Genomic DNA, 23,922 nt, shown 5'->3' on the forward strand with positions numbered 1-23,922 from the left:
CCCCAAACGGTCCTTCCAGGTGAGGCAACACTTCACCTGTGAATCTGCTGGGGTTGTCTATTGTGTCTGGTGCTCGTGATACAGCCTCCTTTACATGGGTGAGACCTGTCGAACAACTCCGCTCCATCTGCCAGAATTAGAACTTCCTGGTGGCCAAACATTTTAATTCCCATTCCCTTTCCTGTTCCAAAATGTTGGCCCATGGCCTCCTCATGTGCCACAATGAGGCCACCCTCAGGGTGGAGAGCAACACCTCATATTCCATCTGGGTAGCCTCCAAACTGATGGCATGAACATTGATTTCTCCTTCCAGTAAAAAAAAATTCCCTCCCCCTCCGCACCCCACCCCCAACCATACCAGACTGTGATGCAGCCGGTTGGAATGCTCTGCAAGGTACATCTGTAGGAATTTTTGAGTGTCTTTAGTGACATACCAAATCATGTCAAACTCCTCAGGAAGTATAGCTGCCGTCGTGCCCTCTTTGTAGTACTTGTACGTGGTCACACTCGTACCATAGACGAGAAAGACAATAACTATCTCCAATATGAGAGAGAATAGTTACCTACCTACGCTTTCAAGGGTATTACCATCATTTCGCGGCCCGCCATCCCCACTGACTATAAACTCAGCTGCACCAGCCACATAAATATAAAAAATTGTTTTATTTGTTACATGTACATTGAGACACACAGAGAAATGTTGTGTTTTTTTGTCAACAACCAACACCCAGTCTGAGAACTTTTTTTATTGGGGTACAATATGGAACCGCACCGCCCAGCAATCGTCCGATTTCATCCCAGCCAAATCACGCGACAATTTACAACAGCGAATTAACCTACCAACCAGTACGTCTTTGGATTCTGGGAGGAAACTGGAGCACCTGGAGGAAACACACACAGTTACGGGGAGAAGGTACAAACTCCTTACAGGCAGTGGTGGGAATTGAACCCGTGTTGCTGGTACAGGAAAGCATTGCGCTAACTACTATGCTACTGTGCTGCCCCGCAAGTAAGTGTCGCCATGCTTCCAAAGCCAACGTGGCATGCCCTTTACTAATGCTAACGCATGCGTCTTTGGGGTGTAGAATGTACAGACTCCTTACAAAGGCGTCAGGAATTGAACAGTTGGTGCTGCGATAGCGTTATGTGAGCCACTATGTTACCAAGCTGCCCCACATAAATATCGTACCAACCAGTGCGGAATGGGGGGGGGTGGGTTATCCTGTGGTGAATAGCTCACCTCCCGACACCCTAGAACCAGACATGTTCTGAAAGACATGTTAGGACCCTCAGCTTGCTTAAGTGAATTGCGTTCGAGAAGCTAGACACCATCCAGGATAAAGTAGCTACTGTTTAACCATCATGGAGATTTATCCCCAGTACTGACAGGCAGTGAGTGACTGTAGGGGGTACGCTTTACAAAATGTATGGTTGTTATTTATTTATTAATGTTTATTTGGAGATACAGCACAGAACAGGCCCTTCTGACACAATGATCCGCATTACCCAGCAACCCACCGATTTAACACCAGTCTGATGACAGGACAATTTATAAATTACCAATTAACCAACAAACTGTTCGGTCTTTGGACCTTGGGAGGAAGCTGAAGCACCTGGAGGAAACCATGGAGTCATGGCGAGAACGTACAAACTCCTTACAGTTGGAGCCGGAATTGAACTGCAAGCTCTGACACCCCAGGCTGTAATAGTGATGCAGTAACATCAGTGGTGTCCGATCTGTCCAAAGTTCTCTAACAGTGGCTTCTAAACCCGCAGCAATGACAAAGAAGGATGAGGGCATCAGGTATATGGGATCGCCACTGTCAGCCAGTTTCCTCTCAATCCTGCCCTGGAAAAATACTTCCATTCCTTCATCGTGTCCAGTTCGAATCTAGGAACTCCCATGCCAATAATACTGTCAGACTACCTCCGCCAGAAGGACTGGAGGAGTTCAGGAATACAACTCACCATCACTTTCTTACTGATTGGGGATGTGTAATAAATGCTCGCCTTGCCTGTGACTCCCAGATCTCATCAGAAATTAAACAATATCCTGTTCGGATTACCAGGTAGGATATTGGTGATTGGCCTCATATTCGATCAGGTCCTCAAGGAAACCACTGTCCGACAGGGAGCCATAGACAGCTTGTCCAATGGTGTACCCAGTGCCATCAGTAAAAGTGAGGTAAAGTTCCTCACTGCCCCTCGTTTGGCACATTGTTTGCTGTTTCTTTAGTGTAAGTCTGCTTTACGAGGCCGAGCTGCTTGCTCAACGCTCAACCAGTACGGATGGAAAGCACGCAAGGAGCCAGCGGGATTCGAACCCGGAACATTTTGTTCCAAAGTCCAGTAGCAGGTAACCGCTACACCCCCGGCACAGACTACCATAGCACCATCCTATCACCCGGTGCCATACCAGACAATAAATGTGGCCAGTGGAGAGAGGAAAACAGAACGATTGATTGCCTTGCACTTAGTGACCACCAGTTCTGCAGTTTATTTTTAGCATGCTGTACTTACATGAAATATTTAATGCATTTTGCAGGATTCCTCTAACCCACTTCAAGCCGATAAGAACCATCCTGAGAGAACGCAATAAACTTGACGATTTTCTAGCGCATCACAATTCATCTACGCTCACCCAAAAATACAGTCACTGTTACCCTTCCGAATTCTTAATGCTCGACGATGTTGGCATCACCTCTGTGCACTTGTCAAATTATATGGATGTAAGTTTTTACTAACATAGTCATAGTCATAGCAACATAGAGCAATAGAGTGCAGAAATAGTTTCTTTGATCCAACTCGTCCATGTCAACCAAGAGATAGGGTTCTTCTACCACTGGAAGGCCAGGCTGTATGAGGAAGACCCTCAATTATTGTAGTAATCTATCACCCCAGGGGCCCACATGAGAGGCAACAGTGCTATAGGTTTAGATTAGGAAGACACGTAGTCCTCTTTTATTGTCATTTAGTAATGCATGCATTAAGAAATGATACAATATTTTAAAGAATGCAATAGACCACTACTTAAAGCATTGACTAAGAACGTATGAAAAGGCATTGCACGGTTTATTCTTGTAAATTATTTTGATATACATTTAAAAAAAACCTTGTCCATTTTCCCCTTTCATATTTGTGTGATATATCATAACCTATGCCCCTCCCCCCCACCCGGATCAGGGTTACATGAAGCCATGGGAGCAGGTGGTAGATGGTCGTGTGAGCAGCCGGTGCAGATCACAAGTCCTGGTTATGCGACCACTGACACCAGGCAGACAATCTCTGCAGAATATTGATAATGGCTGGAGTCACCCGTCTTGTAAAGACACTGCCTGGGAGAAGCAAGTTGCAAACCACTTCTGTAGAAAAAATTGCCAAGAACATTCATGGTCATAAAACTATGATTGCTCACGTCATCCGTCATGGCGCAAAAATAGTCTGAATCAATGCCAGGTTGGAGAACATTCAAATATCCTTCAGGCACAGAAATTGATCTTCAACGCCTCCAACTTTGGTCTTGTTTTTAACACTACATGTTCTCTTCTTGCTGCTGCCATTGGGAAGGTGGTACAGGAGTCTTGGGTCCCACACCACCAGGTTCAGAAACAATTATTCCCCATCAACCGACAGGCTCCTGAACCAGTGTGGATAACTTCACTCACCTCAACACTGAACTGATTACACGACCTATGGGTTTACTTTCAAGGACTCAACAACTCATGCTCTCAGTATTATTTATTTACCTATTTATTTGTTTATTTACACAGTTTGATGTCTTTTTCACATTGATTATTTGTCAGTCTTTGTGTGTAGTTTTTCATTGAATCCATCGCTTTTCTTTGTTCTGTGTGAATGCCTGCAATAAAATGAATCTCAAGGTAAGCGTATAGTGACGCTTGCGTACCCTGATAGTAAATTGACTTTGATCTTTGAACCTTGAACCAACCCCCCTCTGATATTGCATTCAAATAGTCACCTTCAATCATACGCTACATAGTGTATTGTATAGAAATGACAAAGGAAACCCTTATGTAGAATAAGCACAAGAACTTCTGCAGATGCTGGAAATCTTGAACATCATAAATAAAGTGCTGGAGGATCTCAATAGTTCAGGCAGGTTCTAGAAAGAAGGAAATAGACAGTTGACATTCTGGGCCAAGAAGCTTCATCTAGAAAGGAAGGGGGAGGAAGCCAGAATCAGAAGGTGGGGAAGGGGAAGAGGTACAAGCTCACAGGTGATAGCTGAAGGTGAGTGGGTGGGGAAGGAGGGTATGAAGTATGAAACTGGGAGGTGACAGGTGGAGGAGGTGAAGGACTGAAGAAGAAGGGATCAGATAGGAGAGGAGAGTGGTCCATGGAAGAAATGGAAGGAGGAGGGGCACCAGAGGGAGGTGATGGGTAGCTGAGGAAAAGAGAAGGGGTGAGATCTGTGGCCCAGTTTTGACTTGACCCATTTTAACGATTTCAAGTTCTTGTAGATTTACAGAGCATGGGATTGTTTTGTTGGACCTGCACCAACTGCAGGAACTCTCCCTTATAATTGAAACTTTCAGTTCCTGGGCTGTTTTCCATAATCACAGCTTTGCTTTGTTTGAGACTCCTCAGTACTAATTGTGCTAGTATAACTCCCCTGCTTTTTCAGCTCATGTTGACACATCAAGAAACAGAAAGTGTTCTGTATTTACTAATAATATCTTGGTGTAGCCACGTCTGACAATGCAAGGTTACCGTTAATATTTAAAACAAATCTTTTCCCTGTACATAATGTTCAGGGTGCTGTAGGGGGTCAGTGACTGAAACATCAGGTGTAGAAGGTCTTTACCTACCTTTAAAAGACAAGGTTTTAAACTAATGGTCTTTCTGCTGGATTGACTTCCAATGTCCAAACAAAGACTGGGCCAGAGAAAGCAGGAAAAAAGCTCATCTGATGATAACATTTAGTGAATGCAGTTTCTTTCGATAGGAAAAAAACAACATTATTTAAATAGATTTGGGAACACTGACTTACAGAGGGATCTCAAGTCAAAGTCTAAGTAAATTAGTAATCAAAGTACATACATGTCACCATATACAAGAATCTCAATAGAATTTATGAAAAACTCTTCATAAGCAAAGACTGACAAACGAGCAATGTGCAAAAGAAGACACATTGTGCAAATAACAATAGGTAATTAACACTGAGGTGAATTTACACGAGAAAGTCTGCGGACGCTGGAAATCCAGAGCAACACAGACAAAATGCTGGAGGAACTTAGCAGGTCAGGCAGCATCTATGGAAATGAATAAACAGTCGATGTTTCAGGCCGAGACCCTTCTTCAGGACTGAGAAGGGAGGGGGAAGGCACCAAAGTGGGGGGAGGGGAAGAAGGATAGCTAAAAGATGATAGGTGAAGCCAGGTGGGTGGGAAAGGTCAAAGGTTGGAGGGAAGGAACCTGATAGGAGAGGAGAGTGGACCATGGGAGAAAGGGAAAGAGGAGGAGACCCAGTGGGAGGTGATAGGCAGGTGAGAAGAGGTAAGAGGCTGGAGTGGGGAATACAAGAAGAGGTGAGAGAGAGGGAACATTTCTTTACTGGAAGGAGAAATTGATATTCATGCCAATAGGTTAGAGGCTACACAGACGGAACATAAGGTGTTGCTCCTTCACCCTGAGGGAGGCCTCATCTTGGCACAGGAGGAGGCCATGGACTGACACGTCATAACAGGAATGGGAATTGGAATTAAAATGTTTGGCGAACGGGAAGTACCGCTTTTGGCGGGCAGAGCGGAAGAGATGGAAGAAGTGGTCCCCCAATTTGCAATGAGTCTCACCAATGTTGAGGAGGCTGCACTGGGAGCACCGGAGACAATTGACAGTCCCAGCAGATTCTCAGGTGAAGTGATGCCTTGCCTGGAAGGGCTGTTTGGGACCCTGAATGGAGGTGAGGGAGGAGGTGAATGGTGTAATGCTTTGGCTGTAACAGAAGTTGTAAAGTCCTCGAAAGTGATTCCGTAGGTTGTGGAATCGGTTAACAACTGAGGTGAATGAAGTTATCTACATTGTTTTGGAAGTCTGATAGTTGTAGAGTCATAAATGTTGCTGGCCCTGGTCAAGTGGGACCTAAAGGCTCCTTTTCCTCCAGACCTGGCTGCTTTTCTGCACTGGTCAGAGAAAGCAAATTCAAAATACATCAATAGTTAAAAAGCAAAATAGAATCAGAACCAGGTTTAGTATCTGTACATGGCACAAAATTTGTTGCTTTACAATGCAATACATGATAATAAAATAAAACTTTAAATTACACTAAGATTTATATATAAAAATAAATTGAAGTAATGCATAAAGAGAGGAAGAAGTACTGAGGTGGGTTAATTATCCATTCAGGAATCGGGTGGCAGAGGGGAAGAAGCTGTTCCTGACTCACTGAGTGTCTGCCTTCAGGCTCCTGTACCCCTGCTTGATGGTAGCAATGAGAGGGCACGTCCTGGGCGATGGGAGTCCTTCATGATGGATGCTGCCTTTCTGAGGCATCGGCTTTTGAAGATGTCCTCTATGCTGGAGAAGCTAGTGCCATGATGGAACTGGCCAAGTTTACAAATTTCTGCACCTTTTTCTGATCCTGTGCAGTGGCCCCTGCATTCCAGATAGTGATGCAACCAGTTAGAATGCTCTCCACAGTATATATTTGTATAAATTTGCTAGTGTCTTTAGTGACATACCAAGACTCCTCAAACTCCAAATGAAATATAGACTGTCAAGACATCTTTGTAACTGCGTCGATACGTTGGGCCCAGGATAGATCCTCAGAGATCTTGACACCCAGGAACTTGAAGCTGCTCACTCTCTCCACTTCTGATCCCTCTACAAGGATTGGTATGTGTTCCTTCATCTTACCCTTCCTGAAGTCCACAATCAGCTCTTTCGTTTTACTGACATTGAGTGCCATGTTGTTGCTGTGGCACCATTCCACTCGTTGGCATATCTCACTCCCGTACGCCTTCTTGTCACCACCTGAGATTCTACCAAGAATGGTTGTGTCATGGATAAATTTATAGATGGTATTTGAGCTATGCCTAGCCACACTGTCAATGTGTATATAAAGAGTAGAGCAGTGGGCTAAGCACACACCCCTGAGGTGCGCCAGTGTTGATCGTCAGCGAGGAGGATATGTTATCACCAATCCACACAGACTGTGGTCTTCCAGTTGGGAAGTTGAGGATCCAATTGCAGAGGGAGGTACAGAGACCCAGGTTCTGCAACTTCTCAATTAGGATTCTGGGAATGATGGTGTTAAATGCCGAGCTATAGTTGATAAGCAAGATGAGCAAGCACATGAGCAAGATGTCCTGATCCAGCTGTAGAGGTGAGATAGTACCTGAGGTATTGGGTGTAGTTTTGGTCTCCTTGCTTGAGGATTTATTTGAAATAGAGGGAGTGCATCGAAGGTTCACTACATTGAACTGGAAGATGGAATACAGTGTAGGGACGGGCAGGGTTATGACTTAGTAGGAAAGATAATGATGTATTTTCTAAATAGGGAGAGTATTCAGGAATCAGAATCAGGTTTAATATCACTGGCATATGTCATGAAATTTGTTGTTATGTGGCAGCAGTACATTGCAATATATAGTAATAAAAATTGAATTACAATAGAATATACACACACATCAAATTAATAATTTAATTATATATTAGATTAAATAAGAATAGTTTAATTTAATGATACATTAAATTAAGTAAGTAGTGCAAAAAGAGAAAAAAAGTGATGTAGTGTTCATGGGTTCATTGTCCATTCAGGAATTGGATGGCAGAGGGGAAGAAGCTGTTCCTGAAACATTGCGTTTGTGCCTTCAGACAACAGACAATAGGTGCAGGGGTAGGCCATTCGGCCTTCAAGCCAGCACCGCTATTCACTGTGATAATGGCTGACCATCCACAATCAGTACCCCGTTCCTGCCTTCTCCCCATATCCCTTGACTCCACTATCTTTAAGAGCTCTATCTAACTCTTTCTTGAAAGGATCCAGAGAATTGGCCTCCACAGCCTTCTGAGGCAGAGCATTCCACAGATCCACAACTCTCTGGGTGAAGAAGTTTTTCCTCAACTCCGTTCTAAATGGCCTATCTCTTATTCTCAAATTGTGGCCTCTGGTTCTGGACTCCCCCAACATTGGAAACATGTCTCCTGCCTCTAGTGCGTCCAATCCTTTAATAAGCTTATATGATTCAATCAGATCCCCTCTCATCCTTCTAAATTCCAGTGTATACAAGCCCAGCCGCTCCAATCTTTCAACATATGACAGTCCCGCTATCCCAGGAATTAACCTCGTGAACCTTCGTTGCACTCCCTCAATAGCAAGAATGTCCTTCCTCAAATTTGGAGACCAAAACTGCACATGGTACTCCAGGTGTGGTCTCACCAGGGCCCTGTACAGCTGCAGAAGGACCCCTTTGCTCCTATACTCAACTCCCCTTGTTATGAAGGCCAACATGCCATTAGCTTTCTTCACTGCCTGCTGTACTTGCATGCTTACTTTCAGTGACTTTTGAACAAGGACACGTAGATCTAGTTGTACTTCCGTTTTTCCTAATTTGACACCATGAGACTCCTGAACCTCCCCCTTGATGGCAGCAATGAGAAGAGGGCATGCCCTGGGTGATGGGAGTCCTTAATAATGGATGCCACCTTATTGAGACATCGCTCCGTGAAGATGTCCTGGATGTCGGGGACGCTAGTGCCCATGATGGAGCTGACTAACTATGCAGAGGGAGGTACAGAGGCCCAGGTTTTGGGGCTTATTGATTAGTACTCAGGGTATGATTGTGTTGAAAGCTGGATGGTAATCAATAAACAGCAGCCTGATATAGGTGTTATTATAGTTCAGGTGATCTAAGTCTGAGTGGAGAGTTAGTGAGCCAGCAACACACTCACTTTTTTGATCCTGTACAGTGTCTCTTCTCCCTCCCACTGCCACCCTCCTTCCAGGCGGTGATGCAGTCAGTTAGACTGCTCTCCATTGGACATCTGTAGAAATTTGTGAGTGTCTTTGACGACATACCAAATCTCATCAAACTCCTCATGAAGTATAGGCACTGTCTTGCCTTCTTTGTGACTGCATCGGTATGTTGCAGAGGTACAAAGGGACTTGGGAGTTCCAGGATTCCCTCAAGGTCAACTTGCAGGTTGAGTTGGGGTAGCAAAGAAGGTAATACAATGTTAGCCTTCATTCTGAGTGGCCTAGAATATAAAGGCAAGAATATATTACAAGGAAGCTTTATGGGATGCTGGACAGACTGCATTTGGAATATTGTGAGAACTTTTGTGCCCCATATCTCAGGGAGCATGTGCTGGCCCTGGAGTGGGGTAAAGAAGAGGCTCACAAGAAAAATCCCAAGAGCTTTTGATGTCCCCATGCCTGTACCCAATGGAGTTCAGAAGGTGGAGGGAAAGAATCTCACTGAAACCTTCCAGATACTGGAAGGCCTGGGATAAAGTTGATGTGGAGATGATGTTTCCATGAGTAGGACAGTGCTATTATTCCAGAACACCTTTCATGGGCTCAGCACACAAGTACTATTATGAAGAAAACACAGCAGTGTCTCTACCTCCTTAGGAGTTTGCAAAGATTTGGTATGACATCTAAAACTTCGACAAACTTCTATAGATGTGTAGTGGAGAGTATATTGACTGGCTGCATCACAGCCTGGTATGGAAACACCAAGGCCCTTGAATAGAAAATCCTACAAAAAGTTATGGATAGGGCCTAGTCTATTATGGGTAAAGTCCTCCCACCATTGAGCACATCTACATGAAATGCCGTTACAGGAAAGCAGCATCCATCATCAGGGACCCCCACCACCCAGGAAATGCTCTCTGTTCACTGCTGTCATCAGGAGGAAGATACAGGAGCCTCAGAACTCACACCGCCTGGTTCAGGAACAGTCATTATCTCTCAAGCATCAGGTTCTTGAACCAAAAGAGATAACTCCACTTGACTTCACTTGCCCCATCACCACAGCATTGAAATGTTCTCACAACCCATGGACTCACTTTCAAGGACTTTTTACCTGATGTTCTTGCGATCATAACTTATTTATGATGATGATGATGATTATTATCTGTTTATTCTTTATTTGCACAGTTTGTTGTCATTTGCACGCTATTTGAATGTTCAAGTTGGTATGGCCTTCCATGGACTCTGTTATGGTTATTGTTCTATAGATTTATTGAGTATGCCTGCAAGACAATGGATTTCAAGGTTGTATATGGTGATATGTTTGTACTTTGATACTAAATTTAATTTGAACTTGGAACTTTAGGATCCAGGTGCATAGCCTCAGAATATAGGGACATCCCCTGAAAACTGAAATGAGGAACTTCCTTGGCCAGATTTCAAAGTTCAAAGTAAATTTATTATCAAAGTGTGTATACCATATACAACTTTAAGTTTTGGTTTTCTCAACAATTTCTAAAGCATTTAAAATTAATTTACAACTTAATAAATTAACTGTGCTTTTTGGAATAGTTCCTCAAAATATCCATGGTTTCTCTGTGTCTGACCAACATGTTATTGCATTTGTTACATTGATAGCTAGGAGGGCCATTTTGTTGAAGTGGAAGGATACATCAGCTCCCACTTTGTCACAATGGTTCTCTCAAATGATGCTATGTCTTAGTTTGGAGAAAATTAGAAGTCGAACCTTTGAACCTTTATTTGATTTTGAGAAAAGATGGGGCTCATTTGCTCGTTATCATCATTTGAGTTAATTGACATAATTTTTCCACGATCTAACTGTAAACTCTTTTAGTATATTTTCTTTTCTTGCTGGCGGTTTGATGTTTATTTTTAGAAGCTTTTTGTATGACGCATGGCTCCGGGGTTGTACACCTAATGGGTTCTCTTTTTTTTTCTCACTTTCCTGCTTAGTAGGTTTTTTTTTTGTTATCCAAAATTTTGTTTTCAATCTTTAAGATGATGGGTTTTTTTTGAGGCATTGTAAGTGTTGTTACTTCGATGTACTTATGTTATTTTTCTTATTTTTTTTATATATATATATATATATATATATATATATACAACAAAAAGATTTTAAAAGAACTTTGTTTCATCTTATTGCAAGAGTCTACAAAATGAAGAAACACACTAGAATCCATAGGGAAAAAACCCAGATGACAAAGATCATTGAACATCCAATGTGTGGGAAAAAAAAGAACAAATTATGTAAACAATTGACAAAAGTAAACAAATACGTAATACATAGAACATGAACCCTAGAGTCGCCAAAAGTGAGTTCACATGCTGCAGAGACAGTTCGGGACTGAGGTGAGTGAAGCTGGTCCAGGAGCCCGATGGCTCCAGAGCAAGACCTGTTGCCAAACCTGGCGATGTGGGACCCAGGACTCCTGCACCTCAATGGTAGTAGCAAGAAGGAAGGAAGATGGGTCAAACGTAGACAGATAGGACAGGCTCAGGTGGCAGATCTTGGCTGTCGTGGAGTTTGTTTTTCGCTCTCAGGGTTTGTTGCTTTAATTTGGCTTGATCGTTGTGGGGTTGTGAGACTGAGCACCAGTTCGGTTTCCATACTTGGGCCTCAACGCTTTAATCTGGCCTGAAGTCCGAACCCATGATGGCGGATCTTCATCTCCCATGTGCCATACCTGCATTCTCCAGAGTCAAGTTCACCGAATCTTCAGGAGATTGTAAAATCACTGGTTATCTTTGTCAGTTCAGAAGTATATTTCCTAACGTGAAATGTCAGGCTGTGGATTGCAGTGATGCCAGTCCAGAAGAAGTATATCAAGTAGTTTAGTGAACTGCCCACAAAACTTGGCCGTATATTGCCATCTTGCAAAGGGTGGTGAATCTATGGAATTCATTGCTGGGGGGATGTGGAGGCCAAGTCCTTTAGGTGTGTTTAAGGCAGAGATTGACAGGTTCTTCATTCGTATGTGGGCTAAACATTGTCAGGAGACAGCAGGACAAGGGGGTTGAAAAAGATCAGCCATGATTGAATGATGGAGCAGACACAATGGGCTGTATGGCCTGATTTTGTTCCTATATCTCATGATATTGTGACCTTATGATCCATAGGGTGACAGGACTGCCAAATGAGAGGAGAATAGGTAAACCATGCCTGCATTTGCTGGAGCTCAGAGGAATAAATGCAAGATGAACAAGAATGGGCAGAGACATTTCTACATTTTAACCAACTTTAGTTACTGAGTTGCTCACTGTGTTATCCTCCAAGGGGACCACAAACTTGTCATTGGGTTTGGAGGCTTGTGTCCCTCAACGACCCAAAGAGCTATGTTGGCTGGAGTCAGGACCTTGTGCTTTGGCTCCTGGTAGGGTCACCCACGCCAAACAGGTCAAAGGGTAGGGGCCAGACTAAATGTGGTCCACCGGTCCTCTGTGTTTGGGGGGTTCAGCTCAGGATAGTTAGCAATGAAGAATCCTTCTATATCTGTGTGTGATGGTATGGACTGATAGAGATGGAGGACCTTCATTGCTGCCCTAAACAGCTGTAAGTAAGTTAGTGTGTTACAAAGGTCTAGCCCCATTGGTTTTTGCATTCCAGCCTGGTGTAAAGGGATGTTAAAATATCCTTTTGATTCCTGGTATTTACTCAGAACATTTGGAGAGAATGTTATAATTACTTTGTATATTCAATATAATGATAAAATATTTGGGCACAATGGAGAGTGGAATAAGAGGATGTGAGTATACACATGCATGTGGCTGAGACGAGTGCAATGGCTGACAATAGTTTTCTGAATAGATACCAAGTTCTATAGATCAGAGTCCTACAGTGTGGTAAACAGAATCAGGTTTATTATCTCGGATACATGCTGCAAAATTTGTTGTTTTGTGGCACCAGTACAGTGCAGGATATAAAAAGATTACTATAAGTTTTGAATTTTAAAAATATTGACTAATAGTAATAGTGAAGTTCATGGGTTTATGAACCTTTCAAAAACCTGATGGCAGTGGGGAAGGAGTGGAGAGAGTGAGCAATTTCAAGTTCCTGGGTGTCATTATCACTAAGGATCTAACCTGGACCTAACATATCAATGTAGCTACAAAGAAGGCATGGCAGCAGCTATATTTCAATAAAAGTTTGGAGAGGTTCATTATGTCACAAAAACACTCACAAATTTCTACAGATATGCAATCTTAACTGGCTGTATCACTGTCTGGCATGGGGAGCCTTCAGGATTGAAATAAGCTGCAGACAATTGTAAACTCAGCTCCACCATGGGCACCAGCCTCCTCAGTATCCAGAACATCTTGAAGGAGTGATGCCTCAAAAAGACGATGTCCGTTATTCAGGACCCCCATCAAGGTCATGCCTTGTTCTCATTGCTACCTGCAGGAAGAAGGAGCAGGAGCCTAAAGGCACACATTCAATAATTCAGAAAGAGCTTCCTCCCCTCTGCCATCTGATTTCTGAATGGACATTGAACCCATGAGCACTACCTCACTACTTTTTAATTTCTATTTTTGCATTACTAATTTAATTTAACTATTTAATATATAAACTCTAATGACTCTAATTCACGTTTTTCCTATTATTATGTATTGCATTGTACAGCTGCCGCAAAGATGACATTTTCACAACACATGCCAGTGATATTTGTAATGTATAGATCTATTTCTTTTAGACCAATGACTCCCTTAGCACCATGTATGGACTGTTGTCTACGTATGAGTATTGTTCTCTCTCTCTCTCATTCGCTTGCTGCAATGTGGATACAGCAGTTAAAACCATCACCCACATGTGTGCTTTTATTTAATTGATATGTAGTTGCATTGACAAAAGCAAATTGGCAATGAGTACAAACTTGAATGTCAGAGAATATCACCAACTGCACTGACAATTATGAGACCATTATGGGACAAGACAGTGAGAGGAAAGAGTTAAACAGTACAGAGACAGCTGTCACGGACACTAACAAAGGGACACGTGAGTAACTGCATAGTACACAGTGAGAGACGCACAACTACCAAAGTTAAAGTGAAAATAACATGGCGATGGCTTTAGTCGGGAAAGTTGACAAATTTAATAGTACTAATGAGAAGGAGGAACATGAGCAATGTGTTTGAGGAAAAGAAAGCCCCCTCACTTCTTAGCTTAATGGGTGCTAGAATGTACAGTCTCTTATGCAACTTAGTAACACCTGAAAAGCCAGCAAGCAAGATGTTCGATGAAATTGTTACAATTTTACAAAATCACTTGAGCCTTAAATTGCTGATAATAGCTGAGAGATTTAGATTTTACAAAAGGAACCAGTCAAAGGATGAAAGTATTCCTGGAATACATTGCAGAATTGCACAAACTTTCCCAGTATTGTAACTTTAGAGATGGACTTCCTGATGCATTAAGGGACAGGCTTGTATGTGGCATGCACAGTCAAAGCACCAAAAGAGGCTGCTGGCAGAAGGAGACCTAACCATAGAACAGGCATTGACTTTGCAATATCGTTAGAGACTGCAGCAAAGGATGCAGCAGAACTACTGAAAAGGCAGTTAGAATGTGAAATGCACAAAATATCCCTGAGTGCTGCAAAAAGCCAAAGATGTTATCGATGTGGCAAATCCTCCCAGGATGCAAACGACTGTTGGTTCAAAGAAAAAGTTTACAGCATATGTCACGGACAAGGTCACATAGAGAGAATGTACAAGGCAGACATAAAGCACAACTGAGTGAAAGGTTTCAAACACAAAACTAAGCAAGTGCATAAAGTGACTGAATGTGAAACAGGATCTGACAAAGGTGAACTGTCATGCTTAGAACTGTGTAGTATTACTGAAGCAGATCACAAAATCAATTGGATTACAATAGCTCTCAATGCATCATCAACAGGCCACTGCAGCCCATACAGTAGCACTAACCAGAGACTGTCACAGCTGATTAATGCTAATAAGAAGGTGTTTGAGAAGGGGATTGGTAAACTCAAAGGCATGAAGGCCAGAATTGAACTGGATGAAACAGCAACACCAAGATTCCATGATGCGCGTCCAATGCCTTACGCACTACATCCTAAGGTGGTTGCTGAACTTCAGAACTTGGAGGCATCTGGAATTCTCTCCAAGGCTGAGTGAAGTAATGGCCATGCCCATTGTCCTGGTGATCAACAAAGGGAAAGCCAGATCCATTTGCATATATGGGGATTTCAAAGTGGGCTTCAACCCTGTGCTGCATACTGTGCAGTATCCCCTGTCACGAATAGAAGACATTTTTGCATCTTTGGCAGGTCGGGTGAAGCTTTCAAAGATTGAGAGTCACAAGCCTATCTACAAATGCAGACTGAGGAGTCAAGCAGGAAGTTCCTCACAATCAACACTCACAGGGGACTGTTCCAGCATAATTGTTTTGTCTTTGGCATCACATCAGCTCCAGCGATTTGCCAAAGGGCAATGGATCAAGTGCTCCAAGATATCACAGGAACACAATGTTACCTTGATGATATGATTGTGACTGGCAACAATGATGAAGTGCTTACCAGGCTGAGTGATTATGGTCTGCATGCAAAGAGAAAGAAATGTGAGTTTTTCAAGAATGAAATCCCATATTGTGGACATGTCATCAACAATCATGGTTCACATAAGTCACAAGAGAAGATTGAAGCAGCGTTACAGGCACCCAAACTAGAAAATGTATCACACCTCAGGTCACACTTGGCCTTAGAAACTATTACCATGGATTTCTTCCAAGTATTGCAACAATGCTGCACCCATTGAATGCCCTGTTGCGGACAGAAGCAAAATGGGAGTGGTCAGAAAGACGTGAAAAAGCATTCAAGGAAACAAAGAGACTAATAATATTAGATGAGCTGTTCACACATTATGACCCTTCTCTGCCCATCAGACTGGCACACGATGCCCTTTTGGCCTTGGTGCTGCTATGTCACACACTATGAAAGATGGATCTGAACATCTGAATTATGACTAAACTATGACTTTAGTCTTACATTAATTCATCAAATATCTTATAAAAAGTATTTAAAAAACGGTGGTTTCTAACAGGATGCTCAGTTAACATTCTTCCTGGAATATTTGCCTAGAAGAAGAATTTAAAGTCCACCATAAGACGTGAGGAATTTAAGTTCAAGTAATTAAATCAATTTGGAATTTAAAAATTAATATTGGCATTGATGACCATGAAATTTCTGGATTGCTGTAAAAATGCAGTTGTTTCTTTTTGTTCAAATGTCCTTCAAGAAATAAAATCTGCCAGCCTCATTTTTGTGTCTCCAGACCCAAAAACATTGTTTACTGTTAACTGTTCTCTAAAATGTCCATGTAAACTACTCAGCTCAATGTATGGGAAGGGATGGAAGATAAATGCCTGCCAAGCCAATAATGGTATTGGTTTATTGTTGTCACATGTACTAATAATACCTATAATTGGACTACAACCTTCTTCTGGTTTGGGGCTTGCATGTCTTAATGACCCGGACAGCTATGTTGTCTGGAGTTACAGCTTTATGCTTTGGCTGTTGGTAGATTCACTTATGCGAAACAGGTCAAAGGCTAGAGGTCAGACTGAGAGTGGTCCACTAGTCCTCCACGTTCAGGGGTTCAGCTCAGGACTAACAACCCGGATTGGTCAAAAAAATTGCTATGGAAACAGCAATGAAGGATCCTTGTACATCTGAGAGTGACGGTATTCCTGAGTCACCACCTGGGACTTGCGTGACTCACAGTGGCGAAAACTGAACCACTGACATGATGAACACCACCAGAGAAGGAGGATCTTCATCGCTGCCCTAAACACCAGCAGTGAAACGGGCAGTTCAGAGTGCGAATAATAAAAGCTTGAGAGAGATGGTCTTACTTATGGTTCATGCAAATCAAATCATTAGACAGTGCATTGAGGTAGAACAAGATAAAGCAATAACAGAATGCAGAATGAAGTGCAACAGCTACAGAGAATGTGCAGTGTAGGTAAACCAAGCGCAAGATCACAATGAGGTAGATTATGCAGTCAAAAGTCTATTTTGCTTTACTAGATATCTATTCAAGAGGCTGATAACAGAGGGATAGAAGCCTTCAGCCTGGTGGTAGGTGCCTCCAGGCTTTTACATCTTCTGTCTGATGGGAGGCACTACCTTTTGAAAATGTTCTTAATGGTGGGGTGACTCTAACAAATTTCTACAGATGTACCATGGAGAGCATTCTGACTGATTGCATCCCCGTCTGGAATGAAGGGCCACTGAATTGAATAGACTTTATTACTTATGTCCTTCACATACAAGAGGAGTAAAAATCTTTACGTTATGTCTCTGTCTAAATGTGTAACGTGCAATCATAGTAATTTATAATAATTAATAATAAATAGAACAGTCAATGTAACAGAGAACACACTCAAATCAGCATGAGTTAATCAGTCCGATGGCCTGGTGGAAGAAGCTGTCCCAGAGCTTGTTGGTCCTGGCTTTTATGCTGCGGTACCGTTTCCCGGATGGTAGCAGCTGGAACAGTTTGTGGTTGGGGTGACTGGGGTCCCCAATGATCCTTCGGGCCCTTTTTTTACACCTGTCTTTGTAAATACCCTGAATCATGGGAAGCTCACAACTACAGATGTGCTAGGCTGTCCGCACCACTCTCTGCAGAGTCTTGTGATTGAGGGAGGTACAGTTCCCATACCAGGCAGTGATACAGCCGGTCAGGATACTCTCAATTATGCCTCTGCCGAAAGTTCTTAGGGTCTGGGGGCCCATACAAAACTTCCTCAACCGTCTGAGGTGAAAGAGGCGCTGTTGTGATGTGGATGCCGAGGAACTTAAAGCTGTTTACCCTCTCAATCCCCAGATCCATAGACGTCAATAGGGGTTAGCCCGTCTCCGTTCCTCCTGTAATCCACAACTAGCTCCTTTGTTTTTGTGACATTGTGTGGGAGGTTGTTTTCTTGACACCGCTGTGTCAGAGAGATGACTTCTTCCCTGTAGGCCACCTCGTTATTGTTTGAGGTAAGCCCAATCAATGTGTCATCGGCAAATTTAATTAGCAGTTTAGAATTGTGGGTGGTGACACAGTCATGGGTATACAGAGAGTAAAGGAGGGGATGCAGTACACAGCCCTGAGGGGCTCCTGTGTTGAGAGTCAGGGGGTTGGAGGTGAGGGAGCCCACTCTTACCACCTGCTGGTGATTTGACAGGAAGTCCAGGATCCATCTGCACGAGGCAGGGCCAAGGCTGAGTTCTCTGAGTTTCCTGTTGAGCCTAGATGGATTTATGGTGTTGAATGCTGAACTGTAGTCCAAGAACAGCATTCTCACATAAGCATCCTTCTTCTCCAGATGTGTAAGGAGGGTATGTAGAGCAGTGGCTATTGCATCATCTGTCGATCGGTTGTGTTGGTAGGTGAATTGTAGGGGGTCCAGTGTGGGTGCTAGCACACTGCAGATGACCAGCCTCTCAAAGCAATTGCTTATTATTGAGGTGAGTGTGTCAGAACGCCAGTCGTTCAGGCATGTTACCTTGGTCTTTTTTGGTACAGGGACAATGGTGGATAACTTGAAGCAGAAGGGCACTCTACACTGGGAGAGGGAGAGATTAAAAATGTCTGTAGGCACATCTGCCAGTTGTGCTACGCACATCCTGAGTACTCGCCCTGGGATGCCGTCCGGTCCCACAGCCTTGTGACTGTCCACTCGTTGGTAACATCTGCATACCTCAGCCTCAGAGATGACCAGGTTGCAGGTTGAAGCGGTGGCTTTCCTCAGAGGCTCAGAATTACCGACATCGAACCGAGCATAAAAGCGATTGAGCTCATCTGGGAGAGAGGCCGTGATGTTGGCAACACCACTATATTTGGCTTTGAAGTCTGCGATGGTATGCGACCCTCGCTACAAGTCACATGTGCTATTCATTGTGAATCTTGACTCAATCTTGTCCCTGTATTGTTGTTTGGCAGCCTTGATATCTTTGTGCAGATCGTAGCTGCCTTTCTTGAGCTCCTGCTGATTGCTGGCAGCGTAAGCTCTGTGTCACGTGGTAAGTGCTGCTCGCACGGAAATATTGATCCAGGGTTTCTGGTTCGGAAGACCCTGCCCGACCTTTGGGGGACAACATTGTTGATGCACTTCTGAGTAAAGCGCATGACTCCATCCATGATCTTGGAGACGTGCTCATCATGGGCATCCTCATTATTGCACGAGATCAGAAAAAGGCATGCCGAGGGTTGTAGATTCAGTAATCTCCATCACGGGCAGTATCCTCCCCACTATTGAAAACACTTCCAAAAGTTCAACGCTCAAAAGTAAATTTTATTATCAGAGTATATATGTGTCACCACATACAACCCTGATATTCATTTTCCTGTGGGCATACTCAGCAAACCTACAGAATAGTAACTGTAACAGGATCAATGAAAGATCAACCAGAGTGCAGAAGACAACAATCTGTGCAAATGCAAATATAAATAAATAGTAATAAATAACGAGAACATTGGATAATGAGATAAAGAGTTCTTTAAGTGAGATTATTGGTTGTGGGAAACATGTCAATGATGGGGCAAGTGAGTGAAGTTATGCCCTTTTGTTCAAGAGCCCGATGGTTAAGGGTTAGTTGTTGTTCCTAAACCTGGTGGTGTGAGTCCTGAGGCCCTTCTACCTGATGGCAGCAGTGAGAAGAGAGCACGAGCTGGATGGTGAGGAAGGTGGATTCCGTCATTGTGGACCCTCAGCATCCAGGACATGCACTCTTCTCCTCTCTGCCATCAGGGAGCAGGTACAGGAGCCTGAGGATGCACTCTCAATGTTTTAAGAGCAGCTTCTTCCCCTCCATCATCAGATTTCTGAAAGCTCCATGAAACATGAACACTTCCTCATGATTTTGCTTTCTTTTTGCACTATTTTTATATATTTCCTACTGTAACCTTTAGTAGTTTTTTATGTACTGCATTGTACTGCTGGTGTAAAACAACACATTTCACAACATCCTGCCTGTCAGTGATAATAAGCCTCATTCTGATTTGGAATCTGAATTTTTTGGGCTCCAAGGAAACTAAATGACTTGGGATTGACTCCCCCACAGATGCCCAGCTGTACAGCACTCCCAGTGCTGCGAGATCACATATGCGGTACTTTGCATCTGGCTTCCCCTCTTCAGCATATTGCCCGAGTCTCCCCACTGGTTTGCACCGCTATTGTTTTTGCTTCCCAGCATGCAGTGATGCTCCTATTGCTTGTCAAGTGAGAGGCCTGGGGCACTCGGTTTACTCAGTTAGACCAGAGACAGATGGCTGCCCAAGGTGAGGACTTATCAGGCATTCAGGAGGAAATCTGTCTGTCAAACCAGGTCAGTCACAGCCAGACGCTGGGGAGGCTGAGACAAGCACTTATGCTAAAGTATTTTCAGATTTTTTTTGGGGGGCGGGGGAGGGTTGTTGTTCTTGTTGCCATTTGTACAATTTTTTTTCGCAAGGAGGTTTTGCTGTTGCCGTTTGCGTGTTTTTCTTGCATGAGGGGGATTGATGTCCTTGTTGGGTTTATGTGATGCATTTTTTTTTGGGCACAGAGGTGGGGTAATGTTTTTCTTTGAATGGCTTCATGGTGTTAGTTGTTTCATGGCTACCTGGAGAAGATGAATTTCAGAGTTGGAAACTGCATACATACTTTGATAAAGGTGCATTTGAACCTTTGACTTTTACATTCTGACAAGCAATGACCATTGCACAGTGAAGTGACAGGTTAAAAATCTACACAAGTGAATCAATCTGAGGATTCAATGATTCAAGACTCAAAGTACATTTATTATCAAAGGTTTGAAAGGTACATTTAATGTCAGAGAAATGTATACAATATACATCCTGAAATGCTTTTCCTTTGCAACCATCCACGGAAACAGTGGAGTGCCCCAAAGAATGAATGGCAGTTAAATGTTAGAAACCCAAAGTCCCCCCATACCTACCCTCCCTCCCATGCGTATGCGGCAGCAAGCAACAATCCCCCTCCCCCCAGTAAAAAAAGCATCGACACCCACCACCGAGCACTCAAGCGTGAGCAAGGCAACAGTAAAGACACAGACTTGCAGTTACCCCAAAGACTACATTGTTCACCCGGTATTTGACATACCATAGGCTCTCTCTCTCTCTCCCTAATAAGGGAGAAGAAGGTGTCTCCGTTTTCACAGAGAGAGGGGAGACATAACAAACAACTCGCTGGTTTACGATGTTAAAAGTCCGTTACGTCGCTTTTTTTGAGATCTGTTCCCAAAGATCTTGAGTCTCTGTGCAAACAGGTACTCCGACTCCCCTGATGACACGCAGGTTTTCTGCCGTTACACCAACCTTCAATCAGCCCATCTCCAGAGCCCTGAGATCCTAGGCCTCCAAAGCCAAGCAATACTCTTAGGCCGAGCCAGGTATGAAACCCCAAGAGCTGGTCCCATTTCCGCAAAGAACCGTAGTCAGCTTGTAATTCCAGGTTAGGGTCTTCAAAAGAACCCAGAAAGGGAAAGATAGAGATATTGAAAATGGAAATAGAGTTGTTTCTGAAGATGCAAGCAAAGGAGTCGCCGTTTAGCGCCATCATTACTCTGCTCCACCTCCATACATCAAAGTATGTATGTAGTATACAGTCCTGAGATTCTCCTTCTTCAGCCACGAAACAAAGAAAAGCACGGAAACTTTTCAAAAAAAACCATCAACCCCCCCTTCCCCGACTAAGAAAAGAGCACATCGCACAAATGGCAAAAAACGAGTGAAAAGCATAGAATATAAAACATCAAACCACAAAGTGATTGAGAATGATGTGTGAATGAAAAATAATGATAGGAGTCTACAAGTAGCAGAGGACAATCGATGACACGGGATATATACTCCAGGAAGCTGAAAATAATTCGGAAGATGTGTAGTTGGGTGGTTGATGGTTGGGTTGACTTGTTCTCCGATCTTGGTAATCAACTGATTGATAAGTATATAAAGGCCAGGCATATGGAGGACACATCAACACTCACAACACGCTGGAGGAACTCAGCAGGTCAGGCAGCATCCGTGGAAAAAATCGGTCGACGTTTCGGGCCAGAACCCTTCGTCAGGACTCAGGGTTCCGGCCCGAAACGTCGACCAATCTTTTCCACGGATGCTGCCCGACCTGCTGAGTTCCTCCAGTGTGTTGTGAGTGTTGCTTTGACCCCAGCAATCTGCAGATTATTTTGTGTTGTGGAGGACACATCACAATTAGCAGTGTACTGATGACGTCTCCTCGCTTGGCGACCAACTGTTTGCAAGTAAGTTGCCAAGGTTGGGGAACAACTCAACCCAACTCCAGAAAGCTACTCAGCAGCAACCAGAAAGAAAGCTTCAAGTCTCTGAAATACGTAATATACTGCCAACAGTGTAAGTGTTGCCGATGTTTAATACTGTTGTGATTTTTAATATTTAGGCCCAATATTATGGAGAGATTAGTATTGGAACCCCTCCACAGAGGTTTATGGTAGTGTTCGACACTGGCTCATCTAATCTCTGGGTGCCTTCTATCTACTGCATCAGCGAGGCCTGCAGTGAGTAAAGTCAAAGTTCATATTCTATCCAATAAAACAACACAGTTTAATGTAGAATGGAAACATAGCGTTGAAGCATGTTATTGCGTTAAGCAGTAGACATAGTTTCAAACAAATTGCCTGTAATATGCTGTTACATGTAGGATCTCTGTTTAATTTCTGATCCTTGAGATTCTTCCAGAAGCCAAAAATGGTGAGCAGTCTTCATTCTAAGATTTCAGATTATTTTAGAGTACAAACAAACAAACATACAAATACTGAGCAAACTAAACAAAGAGCTAGGAAACGATGCTAAGGGGTGTAAGACAAGAGAATAAAAATGGTGCTTCTAAAATATCCATAATTTTTATAGATAAGGTAAGGAAAATTCCTTGGATAAGAAGGAATTAGTTAATAGGCTACATAATTAAAAAATTACATCAAGTGGGTAATGTGCTGATACTTAGCCAATGAAATATGAGAAAGGTGATAAACTATTAGTTTAGTTGCTGTACTGCTTTCTGCCAGTGAATGTGAAAAATACATCAGTTTGTGAAAAATTGCAAAACTTATAAACAGCATTATTAAGAAAAACAGTGGTTTCCAACATACAGAAACAACTGATCTCAACACTACAATTTCCTCAGTTATTAGAGAAACAAATCCTAGTTATTTAGAAACTTGTCAGAGCAGTGTTTGCTAATGTTGTGGAATAATGACCATTTTTTTAAAAAACAGGAGTACGTCTTTTATTCCTCTGGGAACAATGGTAAGCTAATCAGCTCAATGAATCTATGGTGTCAATTGATTAGATCAAGGCTGATCAGTTTCTTAATTACAACTACTGAACCAGGTTCTATCATTCTCAATGGTCCAACTCAACAACAAGATCAGACCAATGGCATCGTTAGCAAATAATAAGTACCCACTATAACATCTCTCTTTTCTTTGTAGAACCACATCGACGCTTTCGATCATTCTACTCATCGTCGTATTCTCCCAGGGGAAATTCTTTTTCTATACGATATGGTACTGGGCAACTTGTTGGGGTGATGGGCAAAGATAAAGTAAAAGTAGGTTGGATTAAAACTATTATTAACTTGTACAGAATCTCAGTGAGTAAGTACAAAATACTCTGCAGATGCTGGGGTCAAAGCAACACGCTGGAGGAACTCAGCAGATCGGGCAGCATTCGCAGAAACGACCAGTCGACGTTTCGGGCTGGAACCCTTCGTCAGGACTGAAGAGGGAAGGGGCAGAGGATCTATAAAGAAGGTGGAGGGAGGGTGGGAACGAGAAGACTGGTAGGTTCCAGGTGAAAAACCAGTAAGGGGAAAGATAAAGGGGTGGGGGAGGGGAAGCAGGGAGGTGATAGGCAGGAAAGGTGAAGAAGGAATAGGAGAAAACACAATGGGTAGTAGAAGGAGGCAGAACCATGAGGGAGGTGATAGG

At 43.1% G+C, this 23,922-nt stretch overlaps 1 protein-coding gene across 2 annotated transcripts in view; it reads left to right on the top strand.

Annotated features, from left to right (window-relative positions):
- LOC134351486 (cathepsin E-like) overlaps positions 1-23,922 on the top strand; it is a 48,769-nt gene that overhangs the window by 4,145 nt on the left and 20,702 nt on the right. Inside the window, exons 2-4 of one of the 2 annotated variants that reach the window (XM_063057698.1) lie at positions 2,546-2,729; positions 22,374-22,491; positions 23,425-23,543. In XM_063057698.1, coding sequence (XP_062913768.1) covers positions 2,546-2,729; positions 22,374-22,491; positions 23,425-23,543 — 421 coding nt within the window. The remainder of the gene's footprint in view (positions 1-2,545; positions 2,730-22,373; positions 22,492-23,424; positions 23,544-23,922) is intronic. The other variant, XM_063057699.1, reaches the window with a different exon arrangement.

The sequence above is a fragment of the Mobula hypostoma genome, chromosome 9 (assembly GCF_963921235.1).
Source record: "Mobula hypostoma chromosome 9, sMobHyp1.1, whole genome shotgun sequence".
Taxonomy (NCBI): domain Eukaryota; kingdom Metazoa; phylum Chordata; class Chondrichthyes; order Myliobatiformes; family Myliobatidae; genus Mobula; species Mobula hypostoma.